The sequence below is a fragment of the Wyeomyia smithii genome, chromosome 1 (assembly GCF_029784165.1).
Source record: "Wyeomyia smithii strain HCP4-BCI-WySm-NY-G18 chromosome 1, ASM2978416v1, whole genome shotgun sequence".
NCBI lineage: Eukaryota > Metazoa > Arthropoda > Insecta > Diptera > Culicidae > Wyeomyia > Wyeomyia smithii.
Window position 1 is genome coordinate 206026842 of NC_073694.1, and position 23239 is coordinate 206050080.

A 23239-nucleotide genomic window follows, 5' to 3' on the forward strand; every position below is an offset into this window, starting at 1 on the left:
CCCCCGATGAGATATTTTTGGTAAAAAATTTCTGCTTTCTTTTTTAGAAGATAGCAAAACAGCGTGATCTGCGCACTTTCGCACACTGCTTCCGTTTTCAACCGAGACGAACTGTATCATTCCGAATTTCAGCCAAAACTAAACGGCCGACTTTAGGTTTCGCCAGGTTAGTCCTAAGTCCCAATGTCTTTCTACCGAATCGGAAGGGAAACGAGCAGAAATATTTACCCTAAATCACGGAGTCCCGAAGAACCGGTGTTTAGTGCCGCAGAGGAAAATTTGGAACAACAAAAGACGCACACAAAAGGAACTCAAAACTGCATATAGACATAAATTTTCACCGACCTCAAAGGGGGTATTATAAACATATTGGTCCACATACCAAAAACTAAAGAAGAAGAAGAATGAATTAAGACTCTGCCGAGCGATTCAAAGGAACGAGCAAGTCGATCACAGCGCAAGGATCTCGATTTAATTTGGAAGCACAAGCAAGGCTACGAGCTTCAGCTCTACCTGGCCGATGGATGGATCAGATCCAGCATCCACGACGATCGGATAGAAGGGAAGCAACATTTTAATATCCACGAATTCGCTTCGAACAATCCCGTGCTATTGGCCGTAATTTCCTACCTTAACTATGCAAAATTGAGAGTCCATCAGCGAAGATTCTACCTGCATTCAACAAAGCCGTAACCATTCAATGAAGTCGTTTCTTCTAAAAGCGAAACAGAGCTGGTAAATGCAGCATGAAATCAGAAATTGATATTTGCCTATAATCGCGCAATTTTCTATGATTGCTATAATGATAGCCCTGGAATCGAATTGCCTTCCACGGCCGTCTAGGAAGCTGAACGTTCCGTTTCGAGTGCATAGTCTAGCAGCGAAACCAGAATTCCATTGCTTTATTAGCGTCGATGCATTGTCATATTTTACGGCCACTCGCTTGGAGTATATGTGCGCACGCGTTTTTCCTTTCGCCCCTTTGGAACTTATTTCACCTTTTCCTTACTTACACACACACACACTTGCCCACCAAACGGTAGGGTTGAGTTATGGCTGCCATGCCGTGCTTCATTCTCAAACTCGATCTCCGGCGTTTCTAAATGCTCTCCAGAGAGTAAGAAATAAAACTGAACGAAACTCCGGCTGGTGTAGTTGTGCGACTGGTAACGAGAAACCATGTGGATAAGGGAAAAACTTAACGAAACCAACCATGTCTACAATCTAGTTTCTCTCGTTCTGTCATAGCGGCCAAGCTATGGCTAACGGTTGCTCTTTCTTTCTCTGTCCCTCTCGTCGTCTACTTTATGTTTTGTTTTTATCGCGACGCGCCGCTTTTTATGGTTTGTTGTTGCTCCCGGCATATGGTGAATCAGTGATTGAGCGGAGAATGTTGCAGTTTCATGGCTGGTGAGATTCGTCGTGATTTAAAAGTGCTAATTTAGAAAAAGTTGTTGTCAATGAAGCTTCGATTGCAGATTACGACCCAAGCAAGGTGCAGTGTAGTTATAGCAGGAATAAATGTACGAAGTAAAAGAAAGAAAACGGCGACAAAACTTTTCGCGAAGCGAGGAATGATGGATCCAAACGACGCCATAACTTTTCAAGTGCTCACCAACACTGCGCAAAGGTGGATTATTTTCACGAACACCAGTTAGCAGAACGGCACGATTTGTGGCTTCGATTGCTGCTACGTGTGACGTCACTATCGAAAATGGATTGCGATTCAGCCATTAGCTGGTGAATTGAAAAGAGTAGAAATGAAACGAATCTAGCTTTCAAATAGTAAAGAAGCACGATTTTTTTTTGGGTTGTAGATTTCTATAACAATAGTGAAAAAATAAATGTTCTATAATATCAAAATCGCGTGAAGCTTCACAGAGGTAAATAACACATGCTTTGTAACACATTCGAAGAATGCAATCAACCATTATCTTGTCAACAAAAGTATTCAATATGACATACGGCTAACGGGTTTTGCTCACGCAATGGTGTACCAATTGTATTCCTTATTGTTTGCAAACATACGACGCTAGTATTATCGCATTTGATTGCAGCCCGTCGGTGATTGCGTTGTTTACTACCGCGATTAGGTTATGCCATTGGCATTTAATTGAATAACAAAACTGCTCGGGCAAAGTACAATCTGTACCTCCAGTTTCCGATTTCAGTGCTTGTTTTTTCAAAGCTATATTCAAAGGAATATGGCTTATATGGTAAATTTTACAGAAGAGATATAATTAATTAACTTCTATTATAGCGGAAGGCAGGTGAGATTAGTAAATAATTAGCACAGCTCTACATTTATCGTTTTTTTTTGTCGCTACGAGTGAGAAACCAAATAACGCATCATTTTCGTCACCAAAGTGTAAAGTTTATTATAATAGCTTTCAAACGGAACAAGTTTATTTCTGTTCATTAAGGAAGGATAATCCGTGCTTGTGTGTATGCCTTTCTATTTACGCTTACTATTCTGAGCCTCGTTGCCTCCGACCAATTTTACCTCCAATTACAGTTCCCTGGAGAAGATTTAACTAAATGGCCATCTGATTGACATCGAAAGGCCCTGATTCTACTACTCACTTAAAAAATTTCGCCGAATCTCGGCATTATTTGTGCTGAGATTTGGACAGCCGAGTGCTCAGCAACCATCTCGGCTGAATTTATTTTGCCGAGAATTTCGGAAAACCAGTATTTGACAGCTGTCATTTTATGCCGAGAATCTCGGTACCCATTTTACTGCGCTTACGGCAGATATAACCGAGAGGCGGCATACTAGTCTAACGACTTCTCGGTTATATAAGCTGAATGTTTCGGCACAATAGAGGCGATTTTCCAGCGGATTTCGCTGAGAATTCAGTAGTTTTCTTTCAAAAGATAAATTATAAACTCGATGAGTTTTACTAAGAAAGTAGTTTATTAGTTTTGAGTATTGAATGTTTACGGAATATTCAAGTGTATCACGTCCTCCTCTTGTAGTTTCTGTTGAACCGCGTCCAGTTCACTTTGAGGTGCTTTTTCCGCTTAGTGCTTGTTTGCACAAGAGTTACACAATTTTTAAAAGTACACTACTGCCACTTCGTACGAATCTGTGCTACACTTTTTTCGAGTTCCGGCTTGAAAACATCTGTAGTTTACACAAATTCTAGCAAAACATTTATCCGTTTCCTGTTTAAAACGTCGTACTTAATGCGTTTGCAGAAATTTGTACAAAGAGAAATGGCAGCCAATGGTTCATGAGAATGACAGCTGTGTTGCCGAAATTCGGAAACGGGTAAACTTCGTGCCGAGATGTCAGTAATATTTTTGCTGACCTCGGCATCAACAGTGTTTAACGATAAATTCGGCAAAAAATTAAGACGAGATTCGTCAAGCTTAGTTTTTTTTTGTCGAAGCCTCGGTAAATAATCTGACGACTTTCGGCAACCGGATTTTTCTTGCTGAAATATCGTTTGAAGCCGAGCTCGAGATCCAGTTTTAAGTGTGTAAGACTCGAACCCACGACCACCCGCTTGTCAAAGTAAACTCTGCAACCTAGCTGCTACGAAGCTCACCTAAATTTTAGTTGGGGTGAACCAAGATTTACGAAGAATGTGGCAGCTGCTATTTTTTTAGCGCAGCGCTCAGTGTTGCAGTTAACTTACCGAAATTCTGTAGTAAATTCTATGTTTATGGATTGCAAGATCGCATTCATTGTATCTTTGCAGAGTCTGTTACAAAGCTTTGTCTAATCTTTTTTAACCATTTCAAAAAGCTGTACTTATCTGTACTTTTTCACAAATGTCTGGATTCTGTACCGAAAAAAAAACGAGAAAATCTGTACGATTCCAGAAAAATTTGTACAGTTGACAACAGTGGATGCCACCGATAAAAGATTTTTTTGCATTATCAAAAGTAAACAGCACACAAAATAGATTCTTGTAGCTAATGAGTATATCTTTCCAGATTGTTATTACGAAATAAACAAACCAAAAAAATTTTGTGTATTTAGTGTAATTTGTAAGTGTGGTCGATGACGATGACGATGAAGTCGATGACTACTAAATCACGAGTAAAACGGCGCTTAACGTTCAAGAACCTTTCTGTCATTCGCTTAGAAAGGTATAGCAATCACTTGTAAAACCAAAGATCTTGAAATGGTTCAACGGTTTCCTTTAAACTTTTTGTAACGCTACACTTATACGTTGTGGTCTGACCAAATTTATTGTGCTGAAAATGGCAGGCAATTGAATTTTGAAGGCCAATTGAATTATTGAAACATAAAATAATGGAGTAATATTGAAGCAAAAATTGGTGGCATCTTGATGAAATGAGAGAGTAATGCTTTTGTAAATGTAGTTTCGAGAAAACCGCTTTTGAAAATGGAGTTGATAGAGGATTCATGTGGAGCTTACGAGAAGACCATAAATAGAATCATAAAGCCCTTCAAGTACCATTACAGAAACAAATACAAAAATATGTCAATACATGCAATTGTTGAACATTTTTATAACATTCAAGATTATCGTAAGAAATTTAAAAAAAAAAACAGTCAAAACAGACCATTCTTGCAAAATTTGGTACATCTAACCAGTGTAGAAATACGTCAATTTACGTGAGAGTGTCGCATAGTAATTGCTCGCTGGGTTCGTCGCTTCAACGTTATGTTTGAGAAAAAATTCATTCAAGTCTCTAAAAAAATGTTGATGATTGGGGGGCCAAAAACCTATAATCTTTCATTTTTTCTAGTTTGAGCTTTAAAGCCGCACTTGTGTTTACCAGTGTTATTTACCGAGTTGCTAGTTGGAGATTGTAACCATTAAAACTACAGAGATCTTTGAGGGCCATATTTCACTTCCGTAGTTCTCTTCAAAGTAAGATTTTGAGCCTGAGCTTGAGATATTGCACATTTCGTAGTTGTAAAAAAAACACCGCAAGATGACTAATTTGGGATGAATTTACAATCTTAATTGTGCAACAATTTAATAGCTTCCGCCTAACATAGATCGCTAACGGAGCCGGCTATGTGCTAAAGTTATTGCCAGAGATCGAGTTTACCACTGCATCTCTAACGACTGTTACGGAAAAGAAAGTAATTTGTCACCGTGCAAAGTGATGGATTCTTGTACTTCTAGCCTTTCATCTACGCTTGAAACTCTACTGCTGTTCTTTACCGAGCCCATTCAACCGTGTGTCGGTCTAGGCTTTTTGTTGTATTTTGCTTTTTAAATTCAACGTGAAAATCAATTTACTGTTGGTACTGAAATAAAATCTAATAGACTAACCAAAACTTAGATCTATATTTTCACACAAGAAAGAATTGAAATAATTTGATTTTTCACGCAATTTTTAATGTTTTAGGACGATTTTCTTAAACGTTTTATGCGTTCAAAAGACACTTGAATGTAAGTTTTATGCATAACATAAAATTAGTTATTTATATGTTCCAAACAATACCAAAATGATGTGGAGGTAGAATATAATATATTCATTTAATGGCCTCAAATGAGCAAATTTGCTACAGTACAAGCACTGCACGCAAAAATGATGGTTATCTTTTAATCTCTAATAACGAAATTATTATAAATATGAAACAAATATTCCGCAGCTCGTAGTGCGAACACAACTATTTAACTATTTCTTGACAGTTTATATGTTCTTTGTGAAATCAGAGGTCATACATCTAGTTGTAGCCGTTAACGTTTTCAAAGTTAAAGCGCACAGTATTTTTTTTAAAGACCCGTCCAGGTCCTAGAGGTAGAAAACGTCCACTAAGAAAATAAATTCGAATAAATTATTAGGTAGTGCACTTTTCAAACCAACTCATGAGTTGATAAAACAGCCGACCGCTTCCGATGGAAACGCGCGGTACTTCTTCACCCCCATGACTAGCGAAACGTTCACCTTTAATTCCGCAACGCAACGAGGAGACAACCGCAATCCTTCTGGCGACACAGTTTTTGCCTACGCTGCCATGTATGGATTTTCGGTTCCACCGGGCACTCGTTTCTGTTTATCCGCCTATCTTCGCTCTCTAACGGATGCAGCACCATGTAGCCAGCAATTCGCCACCGACAATGGCAGTGATTCCGCCAGCCGATGGGCGAACGCATTGCGGTGGAAAGTCACCGGGGGGAAAAAAGAATTAAACTATGTCAACACATAAATCATCCAACTTCTTCCAGAGCATTGCTCTCAACCCGGCCCGTGCTGGGGCCGTGTAGAATCAAGGCTGCAGTGGCCGGATACAACCAACCACACAAAAGTAGGTCCCTGCCGAAGCACCATGCGCTGATATTCCCTTGGCTTTGATGTAGCACTAGGGGCAGTTCTTGGGGGGGGGGAGGCACTGCTTGCTCCCCTGTCCGTACGTGGCTTTTGCTATACACATGAGGATAAATGATTTCCCATTTTCACCGAACGACGATTCCAATCTGGACTGCCTGCGCTGTTCGGAAGGTCGGGATGATCGGAAAGCCTTTGATGTATGAAAATTTCTTACTCAGCAGAACGAACGAGCGCTGAAAATCTATCGGAATTTTGCACACTTTTGCACGAATGCTTTATGTGGAACGTTTTCTGATCGGCTTTGCTTTATTTCCACCCTGGTAGCTTTTAGTGGTGGGATTTTCGCAGAAGCAGCAGCAGCAGTGGAAAGAGCCGAGCTAAGATAGCGGCGTACAACACATTATGTTGATGTATTAGTTGGACTGCTCGAAAGGAAAATATACGAGAGCAAAAAAAAAGTCGAGCATAAATGAGAGAGGTATAAAAATAAAATACATTAGGGCGTGGTTAAAGCCATTATTTCATTGTTGTTGTTGGTGTTGCTGGTGGTGGTGCTGATGATGCTATTATTCACTTGCTGATTTTCTGCTTTATTATGGTGTTGTTTGAATTGCGATGTGTGCTTGCGGATCGAATCATCGCGGCCAGTATGTGTGGATGTGTGCGTTTGGGAACGTTCGAAGGCCATTTAAAAATTGTTCAACTCGAGAAGTTCCTGCCTGCTCGCCTGCCTGCGTTCGCTTATGTCGATGTTAATGTATTTTATTGCCCTGCCCTGCCGGATTTGGCTCGGAAGATTCCCATGAGCGGCAAAATGTAGGGTAATTAAAGGTGAAAAGGAGTTACAAGTGCCTTCACAGTCGAACAGAAGTCGAACTTTAATGGTTATTGCTGGTTGTTTAAAAGTGTTTTATTGTTTGTTTAAACCCCTTGCCGTAATTGTTGCAAAGTGCGGTAGTCGCTCTTAATTATTACATCCCCCTTCCACTTGTTCGCACCCAGATCAGAAAGGCACTACTGTTTTGAAGGAATTCCCTTCCGACAATTTATTGCCATAACGATTTATTACCGTCAATTATTGCAGACAGTCCGCATTGGTTAATATCAGCGTGCGGCTTCTTGACTGCGTAGAAATTCATCTTTTCAAACGATTTATCGCCATCGTGATCGGATCCATTTTCTTTTCCATTGCCCCCGTGAAAAAGAGCAGCGATGAATTAATTTTAATTAATCATAATTCCAAACCGAGCCGTTGATTTTATGACAACAAGCAATAAAACTGCTATCACTGATCGAGATCTCACATCGTCATTACCATCAGTCTTACCTTGATGCGGCAGCGCATTAAAATGGATGTTTTGTATTTTATGAATACACATTAAGCACACTATTATCACTGTTTACAAGTCAGCGTGCGTTTCTTACAAGAGGGCTGGAATTTGCGAGTAGCTGAATAAAATGATCAATTATGGTTTCGTACAGTTTACGACTATGTTTTATGCCGGTGAAGGTCTATTTTGGCTAGCTTTTTACTGTCCAATTTGTCGGCTGTACGAATTCGGTCTCAATGTCACTGCGCGTGACAGGTTATAAAATTAGTAGCTTTGGATGCCATATTGATTAGCTTTACCGATTGGTTTTCGAACATGAAGCACGGTAATATGAGCAATCAAATTGGAGGTAGTTTTTAATTAAGCTAATTGAAACTAATTAGCATTAATGAGAATGTATCTGTTTTTAAAGTCGTTCGAAAGATTAGCTTCACTATGCCACATAGGTAATTTTTCAAGTTTAAATATTTATTTTTTATGGGTAAAAAAGATGATCGTATCTACCGGCAGTCGCCCGAGAAATGTCGCAAATATTGAAAATCGATAACAACAACAAAAAAAACTCTCATCTCTGGTGGGTTGCCGCAAATAAAATTCTTTCTCTGTTTTTCCACGGGCCATCGCTGCCCATTTCAACGTGGGGGCATCAGTCTGCCTCGAGCCGAGAGCTTCGAAACGAGGGGAAAGCAAATAAAAAATCGATCTTCCCTACCGGCACAGAGTGCCTCTTCGACTCACCAACCTGTCGCCGCTGCCCGATTATATAACGGTTCATTCACAAAAAAAAGTTCAAGCGTACATCAGCCATTGCTTTCGACCGCAAGGTGCGGCCGAAAACCTTCTCTATGGTTAATATTGTTCCGCTTACACTACCGAACCGGCCGGCTTTCGTGAAGTGAGGAGAAGGAAATTAATTTCCCTTGCAAATAACCCCGCGCACGGTAGCAGCTGAAAGACACGAAACGTAAACACAGTGGTGATTGATCTTTTGACTAGATCGTTACCTGGATTGTGCCGAAAGGTGGAAGAAAAAATAACATCGTCGGTTTTCTCTCTTGAAGTATGGCATAAATCAGCGGTGAAGTTATTGATTGCAGCGAGGAAACGAATCAAATGAACAAATCTAACCAGCAATGATTGTTGGAAGGTAAATGATTAGCATCCTTTGGTTAGTTGGGCTGCTAATATTATAACAAGCGTCATTTAAGTTTAGCTGAATTTTCAAAATGCTCTGGTTGAAAAAAGAATACCGTCGGGGTCATTTTTGAGACTTTTCAATGATACAATAAATTTAAGAAGATCCGCACAACAGTAACCAATATGCATCAAAAGATGCAATATCTCTATCTGACATTTGCATTTTGAATGCTTTCTTAACTGTCTGATTACAGAATATTGAAAATTTGTTTTCCGTTGTCAGTATTTTTAATACTCAAAACACTTTTGATAATTCAGAATTCGCTCGAATCGAGTATTTTGAACAGTCCTATTGCTGTATACTGAGCGAACGCCTTTCTAAATGCTAGATTGGTTGTTATTGGAAATAAATTGAACCCTTACCCAAATGTCTTATACAAGCTAGTGACTACGGCCAAGGACAACGGTCACGGAGTTCAAAACCATTCACAAAAAATGCTCAGCTGTGTTTGTAGCGGCAGAAAAATGAGAATTAATAAAGCACAAAGTAGGATGAAGGAAAATTAACAGCCAAAAACCTCTACTTAGTTTATGAAAATCTTTATCTATCTATTAAAAAAAATGATGTTGATGTTCGTTCCTGACCACATATTTCGGGAACTAGTTGCCGGTTTTTTATATTATTTTAAGGCAAATTCTAGGGAGAGGAAGTTCTCATTCCGAATGAATCAGTTTCGAACCAACCAACTCTGAAATTTGAACATATCAAGGATTAGATTCGCCATGCATTTTCATGGCCATGGAACTAGGAGTCATGCATGAGATTCGTGTAATGAGTATTTATCGAATTCGAAATCTCTCACTTTGAAGGATTCCCAGGCTTAAAAATGATCAGATTGGCTTTAGTTGTTTCGCGGAGATTTTGAAGGACAATAAACAAAGTATTATGTAAATTCTTAAATACGAATCCTCTTCGTAATTCGCCAGTCAAGATTGGGGCAGAGAAATTGTGTCATTTGTTTTTCGCAAGCCGATAGCTCATTTGAAAAGCACAATCCTGAACAACTTTCGACAATGTTATACTACTACTTATTAACTAATAAGGACTTGAAGTTTATTATACGATTTTTTTCGGTATTGTGCTTGTGCTTGAGGCTTGCGAAAAAAAATGAGCCTGAGTGATTATTTACAACCTTGCAATATAAGACAAACTGGAACTACAGTTGTACTGCTGAGAACAGTTTATTGAAACAAAGAATCAAACTTATTCATACATTCATGTTTACAGAAAAATATAACAATTTCTATTTATTTACAATTGAGGTCCGAATCATTCAAAATTTTAGTGAAAAAAGTACAGTTTCCCAATCAATGCGTAAATAATTCAAATTGCTTGAATGAAGCTGAATATTATTTACGCTATAGTCACATTTTGGTTTTTCTGTCTCAACTCACTCGTCAGAATAACATAATTTCTCCTAACTTAAATTTGAATTTATAAGTGTTTCTCGTGATCCTGATGCAGAATGGCTGGATAAAATATTTTCTGATGGAAGATTTCTGAAGATTCCTCGAGTTTCCGTATAAATTGAATCGACTCGGCAAGTGGTTCACTATATGAGAGGGGTCCACTATAGGATAATTTATCCTTTGTTCGAATTTGCCATCCGCTTAATATTCGATATAACATAACAGCATCCCTGAAGTAGGGTTAAACTACCTTGAATGGAACCCCTTTTTGATGCACCACCGGTCAAACAACTCAATTTGTGCGAAATCTCATGGGATTTTCAGAAAACATTCATTGGGACACATTTTATTCAGCTAATTTTCATCAGAATCACGAAAAAACAATTATAATTTCCTATTGATATCGAGAAAATAAACAGCTTTTCGTCAGGGTGGCTCACTGAAGGAATGTGGTCCATCCAAGGTCTCTTGATATTCGTTTGAAGCAAGGGTGTTCCAAAATTGCATTAAATTTGGAATCCTCCAGGACGTTCCAGAGGATAGGAAATGGTGTTATGAACAAACTTTTCTCAGGAGCCAGATCTAGAAAATGTGTTTACAACTAGCCCCGATGACTTTGAAAATTTCTTAGGGTCCAAATGCTATCGCCAACTGAATACTATCAAAAGATGAAAAACTTTGCCAAAGATTATATCGCTCTAAAATAGCGTGATTTTAAGTTATTACTCGTGATTTACTGTGATTAACTGTTGCTTTTTTATGTTTTCTAAAATCTTTATATGCCGTATCAGATAGTAATATAAATTCAACTGAACTATTTTTTTTAACTCAAAAGCAAAAAAAGTACCAATAATCAAGGTCAGATATAAAATTAACAAAATAAACAATATCAAGTTTAGTAAAGGGGCATGTATGGAGGATACAAAAAATGAACACGAAGAGATGATGTGATTCTCATCCAGACGGGAGTCAAACCCGTAATCTCCGACGTCTTTGGCATTGGACAATAACCTTCTCTGCAGGCTGCACTTATGGTACCTTTCGAAGCTGATCTCAAAGCTCAAATAGAAAGATGGTACAAAATTTGATAGCATTTTTGAACTACGAAGATTCCAAGGCCTGGATAGACAGCAATTATTATCAGTTATCAATGGCCCTGCAGAACATGCCCTTGGAGTACCAGGAGATTATAACTAATTTGATTGTAGCAGAAAACCGCAAAATTCAAACTAATTCATCAAAGGCTTAGTTGTTGGTTACCTAGCGTTGTAGTTTGTTTATTTGATTTTATTTTTATTTTTTTTCATCTGTCCTTGGTTATTGTCACACTTTTTGCTTTCGAATTTCAAAAATTAAAGAAACTTGAATTTATTATGCTATCTGATACGGCAATAAAAGATTTTAGTGTAGGAAAACATAAAAATGCCACTTTTTCACGCCGCTTTTATAGCCCTGTAGTCATCGGGAAAGTCTTTCCCCATAAAATTTTCCGTCTTTTGACGGTATTCAGTTGGTTATAGCATTCTTCGGCTTTATACCCGCTTTCATCGAATGAATGTCAAAATGTACATGAAACAAATTTTTTCCAGAGGATAGATAATTTTAAAAGAAAATAAATTGACGGTAAATAAACAGAAACATTTTTTTTCCTTATAGTTTGGGCCCTGAGGAACCTACAAAAAATATAAAAGGATTAGCTTTCATGGAAAGTTGAATAACTAGACATGTCTTCAGATTTAACATGAGAAAAACCTATTTTTTTTTTTCAAAGAAGTCATCGGGACTAGTTGAAAACATCATTTTCTAGAGCTGGCTCCTAAGAAAAAAATGTTCGTAACACCATTTCCTATCATATTCCAGACTTGATGCAATTTTGGGACGATTTATTGTCTATGTGGTAAAAAAACACAATAGCACAGTGTGCTGCTCGTGAAGTGTAGAGTCTTTTAACCTATAATGAACTGCTTTGATTTAGTGGACCACTCGCTAGATTAACTCAATTTATGTAAAAACTCAAAAGAATTGTTAGCCTATGCTTAGCTCAGGGGTAATGAGGAAGTAGGCGAGGTGGGGATGCGATCTACGCCTCAAGCGGCTTTTATGCCCACCACGTTACTCGTATTTCGACGAACGGGAACCTAGGGAAAGTGAACCACCGAACGAAGAGCGACCCAGGTGAAAAGCGTTGCCTGATATTAACGTGCAAATCCTACTGGCTCAAAAGCTCCTGCTTAGAACACCCTTTCGTTCGACCAGTAGCGAAAAGGGGTAAAACCACTGTATGAATTCGGAATACCGGACTAATTGGCAGGTGTAAATTAGTATGAATCTAAAAGCTGATGGTTGTACACTAATTCTACATTATATTCATCTTGCTATCGAACAATGTTTATCTTAACCTAATTTTACTTGCGCTTGTGTAACCATAGTAGCTTTTTCCCCAAATTCAGCGGTTCGACCTCGCTGTACATCTGCGGCTGCCTGTGTTCCCACGGCTTAGGCTCGGCTTCAATGATTGCTGGGTCTCCCTGCCGACCAGCACGGGTTCAATCACACCGCACGGCGAGGATGTATGTCCTAGCTTACACTGCGGGGCGGGTATAGCTTTGACCACCACAGAAGGGCGTTCTGGCCACTGATGCTGATGCTCTCTGTCCTGATGTCTGTGAAGTAGAAGTTCTGGTGTAACCAGAGCAGAACATAAAAAGGCCCTCCGCGGACCTGTTCGGGGGCAATTAGCTATCATTTCACGGTTTCTTATAGCTGTGGTACACAAGCGTTCTATTAACTTTCAACAAATAATTGTAATTTTTACCTTTTTTGTTTTACAATAAGTTTTTCTTTATCCTTTTAAATCACGGTTTTCCGCTCTTTTCTTCTCTTCGTTTTTTTGTTTTGTTTTAACTACACTATAATAACTTTAAATAGGATTAACAATTAGACATAGGAAACAATTTGTCTTACACAATAAGGTTTTACAGACAGTGACTAACATCTTTTGTTTTACACAAATAACTTTTAGATCTTTTTGTTTTTCACACAATTACTTTTTAGATAATAACTGTTCCTTTTGTCTGCTTTCTTCTTAATTATACTGATTTACACCTTTTATATATTTTTAATTGTAAAAATGACTTCGCGCGTAACGACTTCGCTTACTGTTCAGCGTTAAAAGGAGTCTTCCCCGCTTTGGCTGAGCCTTATAAACCCTTTCTAATTCCCCTAAACTTGACATATCTATATCTTGGCAACACTTTATAGGTCGTTAAGTTTTGATGATACAAAACCCTTGTGGCAAAACATGCCTCGGTGCATCTGATCGTGAACCGGTATGAGCGACCCCTCCGTCCCAGATGCAAAAGCACCAGACGTGGAGGGATATCACACATACAGAACGAGGTAATCGTGGTCGTATAAAAAAGCTTGCCTTCGTGAGTGACCCCTCCGTCCTAGACGCAAAGCGACAGACTTGGAGGGATATCACTCACTCAGTGGGCTCTATCTACAGAGTCGTAATAAGGGGGTCTGAGCAACTTTAACTATTTGTAAGTTTGACAAAGTCAACACATTATCCTTGAAACCAACGGTTACAATACTCCATTGGGGGGGGGGGGGGAATGCGGCGATAGTGTTACTATTCAGGTCCCTTTTTTTTATATACTGGAGTCTAAACTACTGCTCCTTGTAATGGACAATACTTGCACTCAATCAAGTACTTTCATTTTTCCTCAATGCGACCCTCTTTTATTCTATCGTGGTATTCTTTGGTGCTCTTTTTCACTCACGTGAAAAAGCTAAAAAATACCGTTTACTAACACCACTGTTGAGAACTGTCAGTTCTCGGTGGCGTCAAGCCAAGAACACGAAATTATTAGGAGCCCTGAGTAGTTTAGTAGTGCATTAAATTTGATTAAAACGACAAATTTAGAATTTGGTCTATACATAAGGTAAGAAAAACAATTTGTTATCACAAATCTGTTACATTAACAGTAGCCAGATAACAGATTTCATTCGGTCTTCTTTTCATGTGTAGTTAAATTTGTTTATTTTTTGTTATAGGTTGATCGGCTGATGGAGAGCGATTCGAGATTGTAGTGCTTGTGTTGGAAAATAAAAGTTGCGGGTAGGTAAATATGGCGCTACTACCGGAGTGATCATTTTAATATCGGATCCCTGGATTCTCCCTGTGCGGACATTAAAACCTTCACAGACATGAATTATTCGAAGTATCTGTTTTGAAGAGAGAATTTGTGTTCATTTTTAGGCATCGGGCTTCAAATCAGCGACCGAAAATACCCCCAATGATTTACCGGAGTCGTCGGACAACTCATACGAGCTGGTCCCCACTCGGGCAAGCACCACACACGGAACATACAAGGCATCCAGCTTCGCATTGTAGGAATCCGCTGCGGAAGACTGCCGGAAATTTCTTTTAAACACTCTCTGGCCAACTGTGTACACAGGAGCCGAGTTCTTTGAACGTAGATTGTAATTTTTTATATTTCTGTTATGAGCTTTCTGCAAATTTCTACTAACCATCGAGTAAATTTTCTCGTCCACTTTTCCTTTTCTAATTACCCTTTCCTCTTCAGACAAAACTTCCTTGTCCCTATCTATCCGATGTTCTTCTGCATTTCCAATTATTTCGTGTCCGAAAAGTATCCTGTAAGGCGAGTAACCCGTCGCGGAATGGGGGGTATTATTGAGACAAAATTCAATCTCGGACACCCGGGTGTCCCAGATTTTCTGATTTTGTTTCACGTACGACCTTATACACGCGTTTACGGTACGGTTCAATCGTTCGACCGGATTGGCCTGGCTGTGATGCCTCGCGTTGGCCCAATGTTGAATTCCGTATTTTGTCAATAGTGCTTTGAAATCAGTGGACAGAAAAGTGGTAGCATTATCGGTTATAATATATTCCGGGACCGAATACCGACGCAACCAGGTTTCTTCGAGAATTTTGGTTACGAGTGGCGCGGAGATGCGTTTTACCGGTACTAATAGACACCATTTGGAGAAAAGATCCTGGACAACAAGTAAGTGAGAATTTCCAATTTTGCTCCGTGGAAGGGACTGTATGAAGTCCAACGCTATTATTTGGAACGGTTTCGTAGTCACACGTTGTTTACCGGGTTCGGGCATTTGGGATCGGTTTGCGGGTTTGTTCTGTTTACAAAGTGAGCATTGACGGATGTACTTTTGTACGTCTTCAGCCATTTTTGGCCAAAAATATTTTTTTTTGATCAAAGCTAAAGTTTTTTCCGCGCCTAGATGCATCCTATCATCGTGTTCTTCTACTAGTATCTTTTCCTTAGCAGACTCGGGAACGCATATCTTCCACGAGAAGCGGTAATCAAGCATATCATTTTGGACTGTAGTTAATTTTTTCAATATTCCCCGTTCGACCTTAAAATCTTTATATTTCTCTGGATTCCCTCGAATTCTTTTAAGCATTTCAGTGTACCATTCCCCGGTATTTGGAGTCTCAATAACTTCTTCCACCGACCTAGATAAAGCGTCTGGAACGTAATTTTCCGCACCTTTTCTATGTAAAACTTTCATATCGTGTCGTTGCAAATCCATGCTCCAGCGACATAACCGCGAAGAAGTTCGCCAACTACTCTTCATGATGTAGGTTAATGCCGATGCATCTGTATACACGGTGAACTTTGAACCCTCGATATAGCATCTAAATTTTTCAATTGCTTTTATTACTGCCAACCCCTCTTTTTCAGTGGCAAAATATCTCTGTTGCGTCGTGGATAATTTCTGTGAAAAATATGCGATTGGTTTTTCGCTTCCTTCATGCGTTTGCGTAAGTACGCCAGCTATAGCTGTGTCACTCGCGTCGCAATGTATGGCAAACGGCCGCGTGAAATCTGGGTTAGTTAAAACCGGAGCGCAAATAAGTAGCTCTTTTATTTTAAGAAACGAAGCTTCAGCTTTATCGTTCCAAACAACTGATTTGGGTTTATTTCTGAGAAGATCCGTTAAAGACCGCGTAATTTCACTATAGTCGGCTATAAACCTTCTATAATAATTACACATCCCCAAAAATCTTCTTAGAGCCTTTAAAGATTTTGGCCGCTCATAGTTTACTATGGCTGACACCCGATCTGGGTTGGGCCTCAAACCTCCACGTCCCAAAATATACCCTAGATACGGAACTTCCGTCACACAAAAACGCGATTTATTCAAGTTAATCGATAAATTTGCGGCCCTCAAACATTCTGCAACTTTTCGTAGCAATATCAAATGTTCTTCAAAGGTATTGGATACGACTATTATGTCATCCAAATACACAAAAACGTTAGGTTCAAGTTCCCCTCCACCCAAAACTCGATCCATCAGGCGTGAAAGGGTGGCCGGACTGTTCACTAGGCCAAATGGCATACGAGTGAACTGGAACAGTCCTCGGCCTAACACGGAAAAGGCCGTATATTTTCGGGACCTAGGGTGTAATGGTATTTGCAGAAAGGCTTGTGACAAATCTATGGTGGTGATGTATTCTGCTGACCCCAGTCTGCTGAGAATACGATCTGCGTGCGGGAGTGGATAAGAGTCTCGAACCGTGCGATCGTTCAGCTTGCGCGCGTCAAGGCACAATCGTACAGTTCCATCTGGTTTATCTACTGGGACCAGGCGCAGAGCCCAATCGCTATAGGATTTTTCAATTATACCAGATTTCAACATTCGGTCTAGCTCTTCGTTGATTTGATCTTGTCGCCTGGGCGAATTCGGGAACGGGTTTATTCGTGCTGGTGGAAGCTTTTTGGCTTCCTCAGTTAGTTCAATTCTGTGGCTAATCCAGTGTGTGGTGTCCAGATTTTCCTCTGCTACTTTAAATATTTGCTGGATTTTTTCTAGTTTAGTTTTCTGTTCATCATTCAATCGTGATGTACTTTCCTTAGTATCTTCTTGTTCGCATTCTGGTAAGATAGGTTCTATATATTCATTTTGCTCTAGTGTTTCCACGGTTGCTTTCAGTAAAGTAGGTTTGATTTCAAAAGATTCCCAGAAGTTTATTCCTAAGAGAAGCCGCCTCTTGAGAGATGGAACGATCAGGGTGTCTATAACTTTGGTCACATTATTAAAAGTGACTGGAAGGAAGACGCGTCCGGTAACGATTAACTTCTCTCCATTAGCGGTTTTTAAGATTACTTCGGAAGGGAAAACTTGTAAGTTACATTGTTTAATCAGCTTTAACGAGCCGAGTCCTAATATGCTTAGATGAGCTCCACTATCTAATAGTCCCACTAACGGACATCCAAAAACTGCTACTTTTACAAATGGTCTCTGATCATTATCTGGATGTATGATAAATTCATTAATTTCGTATTTGTTGGATTGACTATAATCGGATGGACAAACTTCAGCAAAGCCGAGAGTTTGTAAATTTTTCTGAAAATCGGAATTTTTGAGGGACTTTACAGATAACTGACTGGCCGGCCCTCCGGGGCAGTCTTGTGAGCGTTTTTTTCACAGTACGGACAGCACTCGCTGTCGACATCGTGAAATCCACATGCCTGACAATACTTATGTCGTGGTTTATTACATTCTCTTGCGTGGTGACCTGGGAGGCGACAATTGAAACAGACACCGTCTCGAGGGACTTGATACCGTTCCAAAATAGCATCCAGTCCACGTTGAGAATCAGGCTCTCTTTCTTTGAAATTCTCCTGCTGGGTTTCTCGCGCGCGTTTGTTTCCCTGATCGGTTCCGCCACGTCCGTGAGAATTGTAAAAGTTTCGTGTTTTAAATTGTTCGTTTCCGTTTGGCAATGCGTTTTTATGTTTAGTACCTGTGTAAACCTCGTTTACCTGTGCGGGTTTAACTCGTGGTTGACCCTCGCTTGCAGGTGTTTGGTACTTAAACCAATAGGTAGCATCTAGGCGTCTGCCGAGGTGCTTAAGATCAACTAAATTATCGATATTGGTCGACACGGCGTATCCCTTGTAGTCCGCGCGCATATTCCGAAAAACGATATCAAATTTTTTTCGCTCCGTCATCGGTTTTGTAAGAGAATTAAAATATTTTTGAATATCCATAAAAAAATCCTGGAACTTTTCACGAGGTCCTTGCTTTCTCGCGACCGCGCGTGATTCACTCGATTGGTCATGATCGGGGCTCAAAAACTCTCGCTTTAATTCCTCTTTAAGTTCGTTCCATGATCCAAAATCATCATTTTCGAAACCTGCCATGAACCACGATTTAGCCGACCCGCTAAAAAGATGAATTGCCGACCGGAACAATTCTCGATCTGACGTGTTTTCCGACCGAGCGTAGAATTCAACCTCTTTTAAAAATTTCATAAGTGATTGGCCATTATCGGACCCATCGTATTTAAGTTTCCACTCGGAAACCGGTCTTCGTTTACCCCGTTTAAATCTAATTGGACTCTCGCGACGGTAGAAGTGATTATGTTTTTTTTTTCGCGGTTTCCAATGGGACTGGTCTGATGACCATCCCGACTCAGATTCTCCTGACTCTTCTGACATGTCTCTCGTTTGATTATATGACTTTTTTGGCAAGCATGAATGTTTGTCTATTTTTGCTGGGTTTCTCCCTACTTTCTCTACCGGATTGCGCACGGGTACTGTTTGCTTGGACACGTTATCGGCTGAACTAAAATTAAGAATTTTCTGTGCGGCCCACTTTTGCATTTGAGACGGTTCAAACGGCCATGGGTATGCGTTATACGGCATGGGAAAGGGGTACCAATAATTTGGAAGGTTCGGTTTTTCGGTATTCATTTCTATCGACTTCAAACTTCGTTTTAAATGTCTTCCCGGTGTTCTGAAATCATTTATATCTTCTTGACTCGACGAATTGGAGGGTTGTTTGTCCTGCTCAACTCGGGAATCAATTGCCAAATTCGACATCGATTGGCTAATTTGTCTCGCTAAGTCTGCTTGACCTAACGTTGAAAGCAAAGAAAAATGTACATTATACGTACTACGAATCTCGGCTTGTAGACTATCTAAGTCAACCAAATCTTCCTCTTCCTCTGCTTCTTCCGACGCTCTTATGACACGCGCAAAGCAGTGGACCAAGCGGGTTTTGAGGCTCTCACGCGTCACCTCTACACTACCTCGTTTTGTTAACAACTCTTTAATTTCCTTAACTTTCCCATCAATCACCTTTATTTCCTCATCAACCGATGTACCTAAACGACCAAAATCAAAATTTGAAGTGTTTTTTTCTCTATCCGCTTTAATTCTGTTCCTTAATCTCCGCGATATAACTGTACGTGCTTCATTATCCGTAAAATCAATGCCGCGCACTATAAGTTCATATTCCAATTCATCCCTGTTCAGGTGATGAACGAGTAAACTTTTATATTGCATATCAAATTCTACATCCATCTTAGTAAAACTTTCGTTTGGAGGACGAAAATGCCTCGCCAAAACAGCGTACTGTTTTATACTCCCCTCACCGGGATTTTTTTGAAATCGAAAAAATTCTAAATTCGTGGGATATTATGTTGGGCGCCAATTTGTTAGCCTATGCTTAGCTCAGGGGTAATGAGGAAGTAGGCGAGGTGGGGATGCGATCTACGCCTCAAGCGGCTTTTATGCCCACCACGTTACTCGTATTTCGACGAACGGGAACCTAGGGAAAGTGAACCACCGAACGAAGAGCGACCCAGGTGAAAAGCGTTGCCTGATATTAACGTGCAAATCCTACTGGCTCAAAAGCTCCTGCTTAGAACACCCTTTCGTTCGACCAGTAGCGAAAAGGGGTAAAACCACTGTATGAATTCGGAATACCGGACTAATTGGCAGGTGTAAATTAGTATGAATCTAAAAGCTGATGGTTGTACACTAATTCTACATTATATTCATCTTGCTATCGAACAATGTTTATCTTAACCTAATTTTACTTGCGCTTGTGTAACCATAGTAGCTTTTTCCCCAAATTCAGCGGTTCGACCTCGCTGTACATCTGCGGCTGCCTGTGTTCCCACGGCTTAGGCTCGGCTTCAATGATTGCTGGGTCTCCCTGCCGACCAGCACGGGTTCAATCACACCGCACGGCGAGGATGTATGTCCTAGCTTACACTGCGGGGCGGGTATAGCTTTGACCACCACAGAAGGGCGTTCTGGCCACTGATGCTGATGCTCTCTGTCCTGATGTCTGTGAAGTAGAAGTTCTGGTGTAACCAGAGCAGAACATAAAAAGGCCCTCCGCGGACCTGTTCGGGGGCAATTAGCTATCATTTCACGGTTTCTTATAGCTGTGGTACACAAGCGTTCTATTAACTTTCAACAAATAATTGTAATTTTTACCTTTTTTTGTTTTACAATAAGTTTTTCTTTATCCTTTTAAATCACGGTTTTCCGCTCTTTTCTTCTCTTCGTTTTTTTGTTTTGTTTTAACTACACTATAATAACTTTAAATAGGATTAACAATTAGACATAGGAAACAATTTGTCTTACACAATAAGGTTTTACAGACAGTGACTAACATCTTTTGTTTTACACAAATAACTTTTAGATCTTTTTGTTTTTCACACAATTACTTTTTAGATAATAACTGTTCCTTTTGTCTGCTTTCTTCTTAATTATACTGATTTACACCTTTTATATATTTTTAATTGTAAAAATGACTTCGCGCGTAACGACTTCGCTTACTGTTCAGCGTTAAAAGGAGTCTTCCCCGCTTTGGCTGAGCCTTATAAACCCTTTCTAATTCCCCTAAACTTGACATATCTATATCTTGGCAACACTTTATAGGTCGTTAAGTTTTGATGATACAAAACCCTTGTGGCAAAACATGCCTCGGTGCATCTGATCGTGAACCGGTATGAGCGACCCCTCCGTCCCAGATGCAAAAGCACCAGACGTGGAGGGATATCACACATACAGAACGAGGTAATCGTGGTCGTATAAAAAAGCTTGCCTTCGTGAGTGACCCCTCCGTCCTAGACGCAAAGCGACAGACTTGGAGGGATATCACTCACTCAGTGGGCTCTATCTACAGAGTCGTAATAAGGGGGTCTGAGCAACTTTAACTATTTGTAAGTTTGACAAAGTCAACACATTATCCTTGAAACCAACGGTTACAGAATTTTGAAAATTTCCATTGGAAAACATCTTATCCAGCCAATCTGCATAAGAATCTCCTGAAACATTTATAATTTCCGAGTCTTGTTAAGACGAATTGAGTTGTTCTGACGATATGGAAGGGGTCCACTAGAGGGTCTTTCACCCTATCTTTCTTCTAAATGAGCCGTCAACGTTGTTCGATTGGTTTCCTAGCGTCTCCTGTACTCGTAGAGTTTTTGCAGTCGAATCCTAAACAAAATCGAGTCTGCTACGAATATATAACAACAAAAACAATGTTGCACAATAGCCTAAAGGGCCAATAGCGGTCTCGATCAGCTAGACTAGTTTTTTTTTGTCTTCATCTAATAGCTAGACTAGTTGAGGGAATTTGTCCTCGATATTGTTTTTGGTACATTTGGCATGTTGTAGGATAAGTACAACAAAAAAATGATCCTCGACCTGATCGGGAATCAAACCCGACATCACAACCGTGTGGGAGAGCTAGCCGACAGACATAGCTAACCACAGAACCACGGGAACCACAGAATATATATTGGTCCCCTTTTCTATAGTGAATAACATGCCAAATTACATGCATTTAACTTATGATTTATGTAAGCAGCAATTGAGTTAATCTGACGAGTGGTCCACTGTAGCAGTAGTTCTCAACCTGAGGTACGCGTACCCCTGGGGGTACTCTAAAGACTTCAGGGGGTACGCGAAAAAAAATTAGTAATGGCGTATAAGCAATTTTTTTTACAGTACCTTATTTGTTGTTCAATCTTGCTCTTAAAACATGACTGGTAGCAATCAAACAAACAATAGTTCAATTTGAAAGCTGAACTAGACTACCACAACATGATCTACCATTACTCTCTCTCACTCTGCGAGAACATTCCAAGCCAGGGTACAATCGATATAAAAATTATCGCCAAGGGGTACGCGGTCAAAAAAAGGTTGAGAACCGCTGCACTATAGGAAAGGGATCCACCATAGGTTAATATACCCTAAGTCCGGGAAAAATATGTGAATATGTATATTTACAACAACTCTGAAGATGTTTAGCTGTCACCTGTAGAAATTTCAATTTATGCTACTATACATGTGATGATGTATGTGTCTATGTTCAGAGAGGATTGATATTTATTTATCCATATAACGGAGTAAGACTGACTTTTATATAGCATTGAGTTATTTATGATTGTTGGGTATCATTTCTATAGAAAAGTAACTAATGCTGATTGCTTTGCAGGGATCAAGAACCTTTAGGGTGATAGACAAAGCGCACTCACATGACACTCCAATACACAAGACTCGGTTATTCACAAGTAATTTGATTTTTTCATGGGTCATATACATCGAATGTTTTCTTTAACTGATTTAAGACGAAACATACAGGTAAAGATACTGAAATACTATACCAGTCAGCTATAAGACTCTCTAAACATAATAAAAACTACTAGAAGCACGAGTAAATCCGACTAGTTAAAAAATATTTTATAAATAGATTAGTATTGATATTTAAAAATTAAAGTATTACGGGAATATTCAGACAATATTTGTGAATAAATTAGAGTCTATGTATATCAAGTTTCAATAATTCTTATTTGTTTGTTTTTTTTTTCGAATGATGTTATTTGAAAAATAAACTTAATTGTTCATTCGAAGAGTAGCATATTTATATGAATCATACGTAATGTCGCTCTTCCAACCGAAAATATCATAAAAATAATAAATTGACAAGGTTTTTTACACATTTGACAATAAAATAAAAATAAAACATTGAAACAGTTTGCATTCCCGTTGCTTCTCGAAGTAAATAAATCGCAGCAGCGAAAACGGACGCATACGGCGACCGTTGTTCCGGATTGTATGCCACTTCCTGAAACCGGCCCGTGCTGTGGGTGCATCACTTTTGATGCTTCCAGCATAGCGAACGCATTATTGCTATGACCAGCAGCAGCGGCGGCCACGACAGTTATG

The 23239-nt window shown here is 39.6% G+C and overlaps 2 protein-coding genes across 3 annotated transcripts in view; both read right to left on the reverse strand.

Annotated features, from left to right (window-relative positions):
- The window catches only part of LOC129733935 (homeotic protein ultrabithorax), a 104689-nt gene that overhangs the window by 52202 nt on the left and 29248 nt on the right, over positions 1-23239 (reverse strand). The gene's annotated exons all lie outside the window — the stretch shown is intronic.
- On the reverse strand, positions 12234-21243 carry LOC129733877 (uncharacterized). The gene is made up of 5 exons (XM_055695454.1): positions 20648-21243; positions 20498-20592; positions 13170-20403; positions 13021-13114; positions 12234-12926 (listed from the first exon to the last, which is right to left on the reverse strand). The coding sequence occupies exon 3, from the start codon at positions 19571-19573 to the stop codon at positions 17636-17638; it is 1938 nt and encodes a 645-aa protein (XP_055551429.1). The 5' UTR covers positions 19574-20403; positions 20498-20592; positions 20648-21243; the 3' UTR covers positions 12234-12926; positions 13021-13114; positions 13170-17635.

Coding starts and splice junctions, on each gene's coding strand:
- LOC129733877 (XM_055695454.1), bottom strand. CDS start 19,573: ATGGATGTAGAATTTGATATGCAATATAAAAGTTTACTCGTTCATCAC.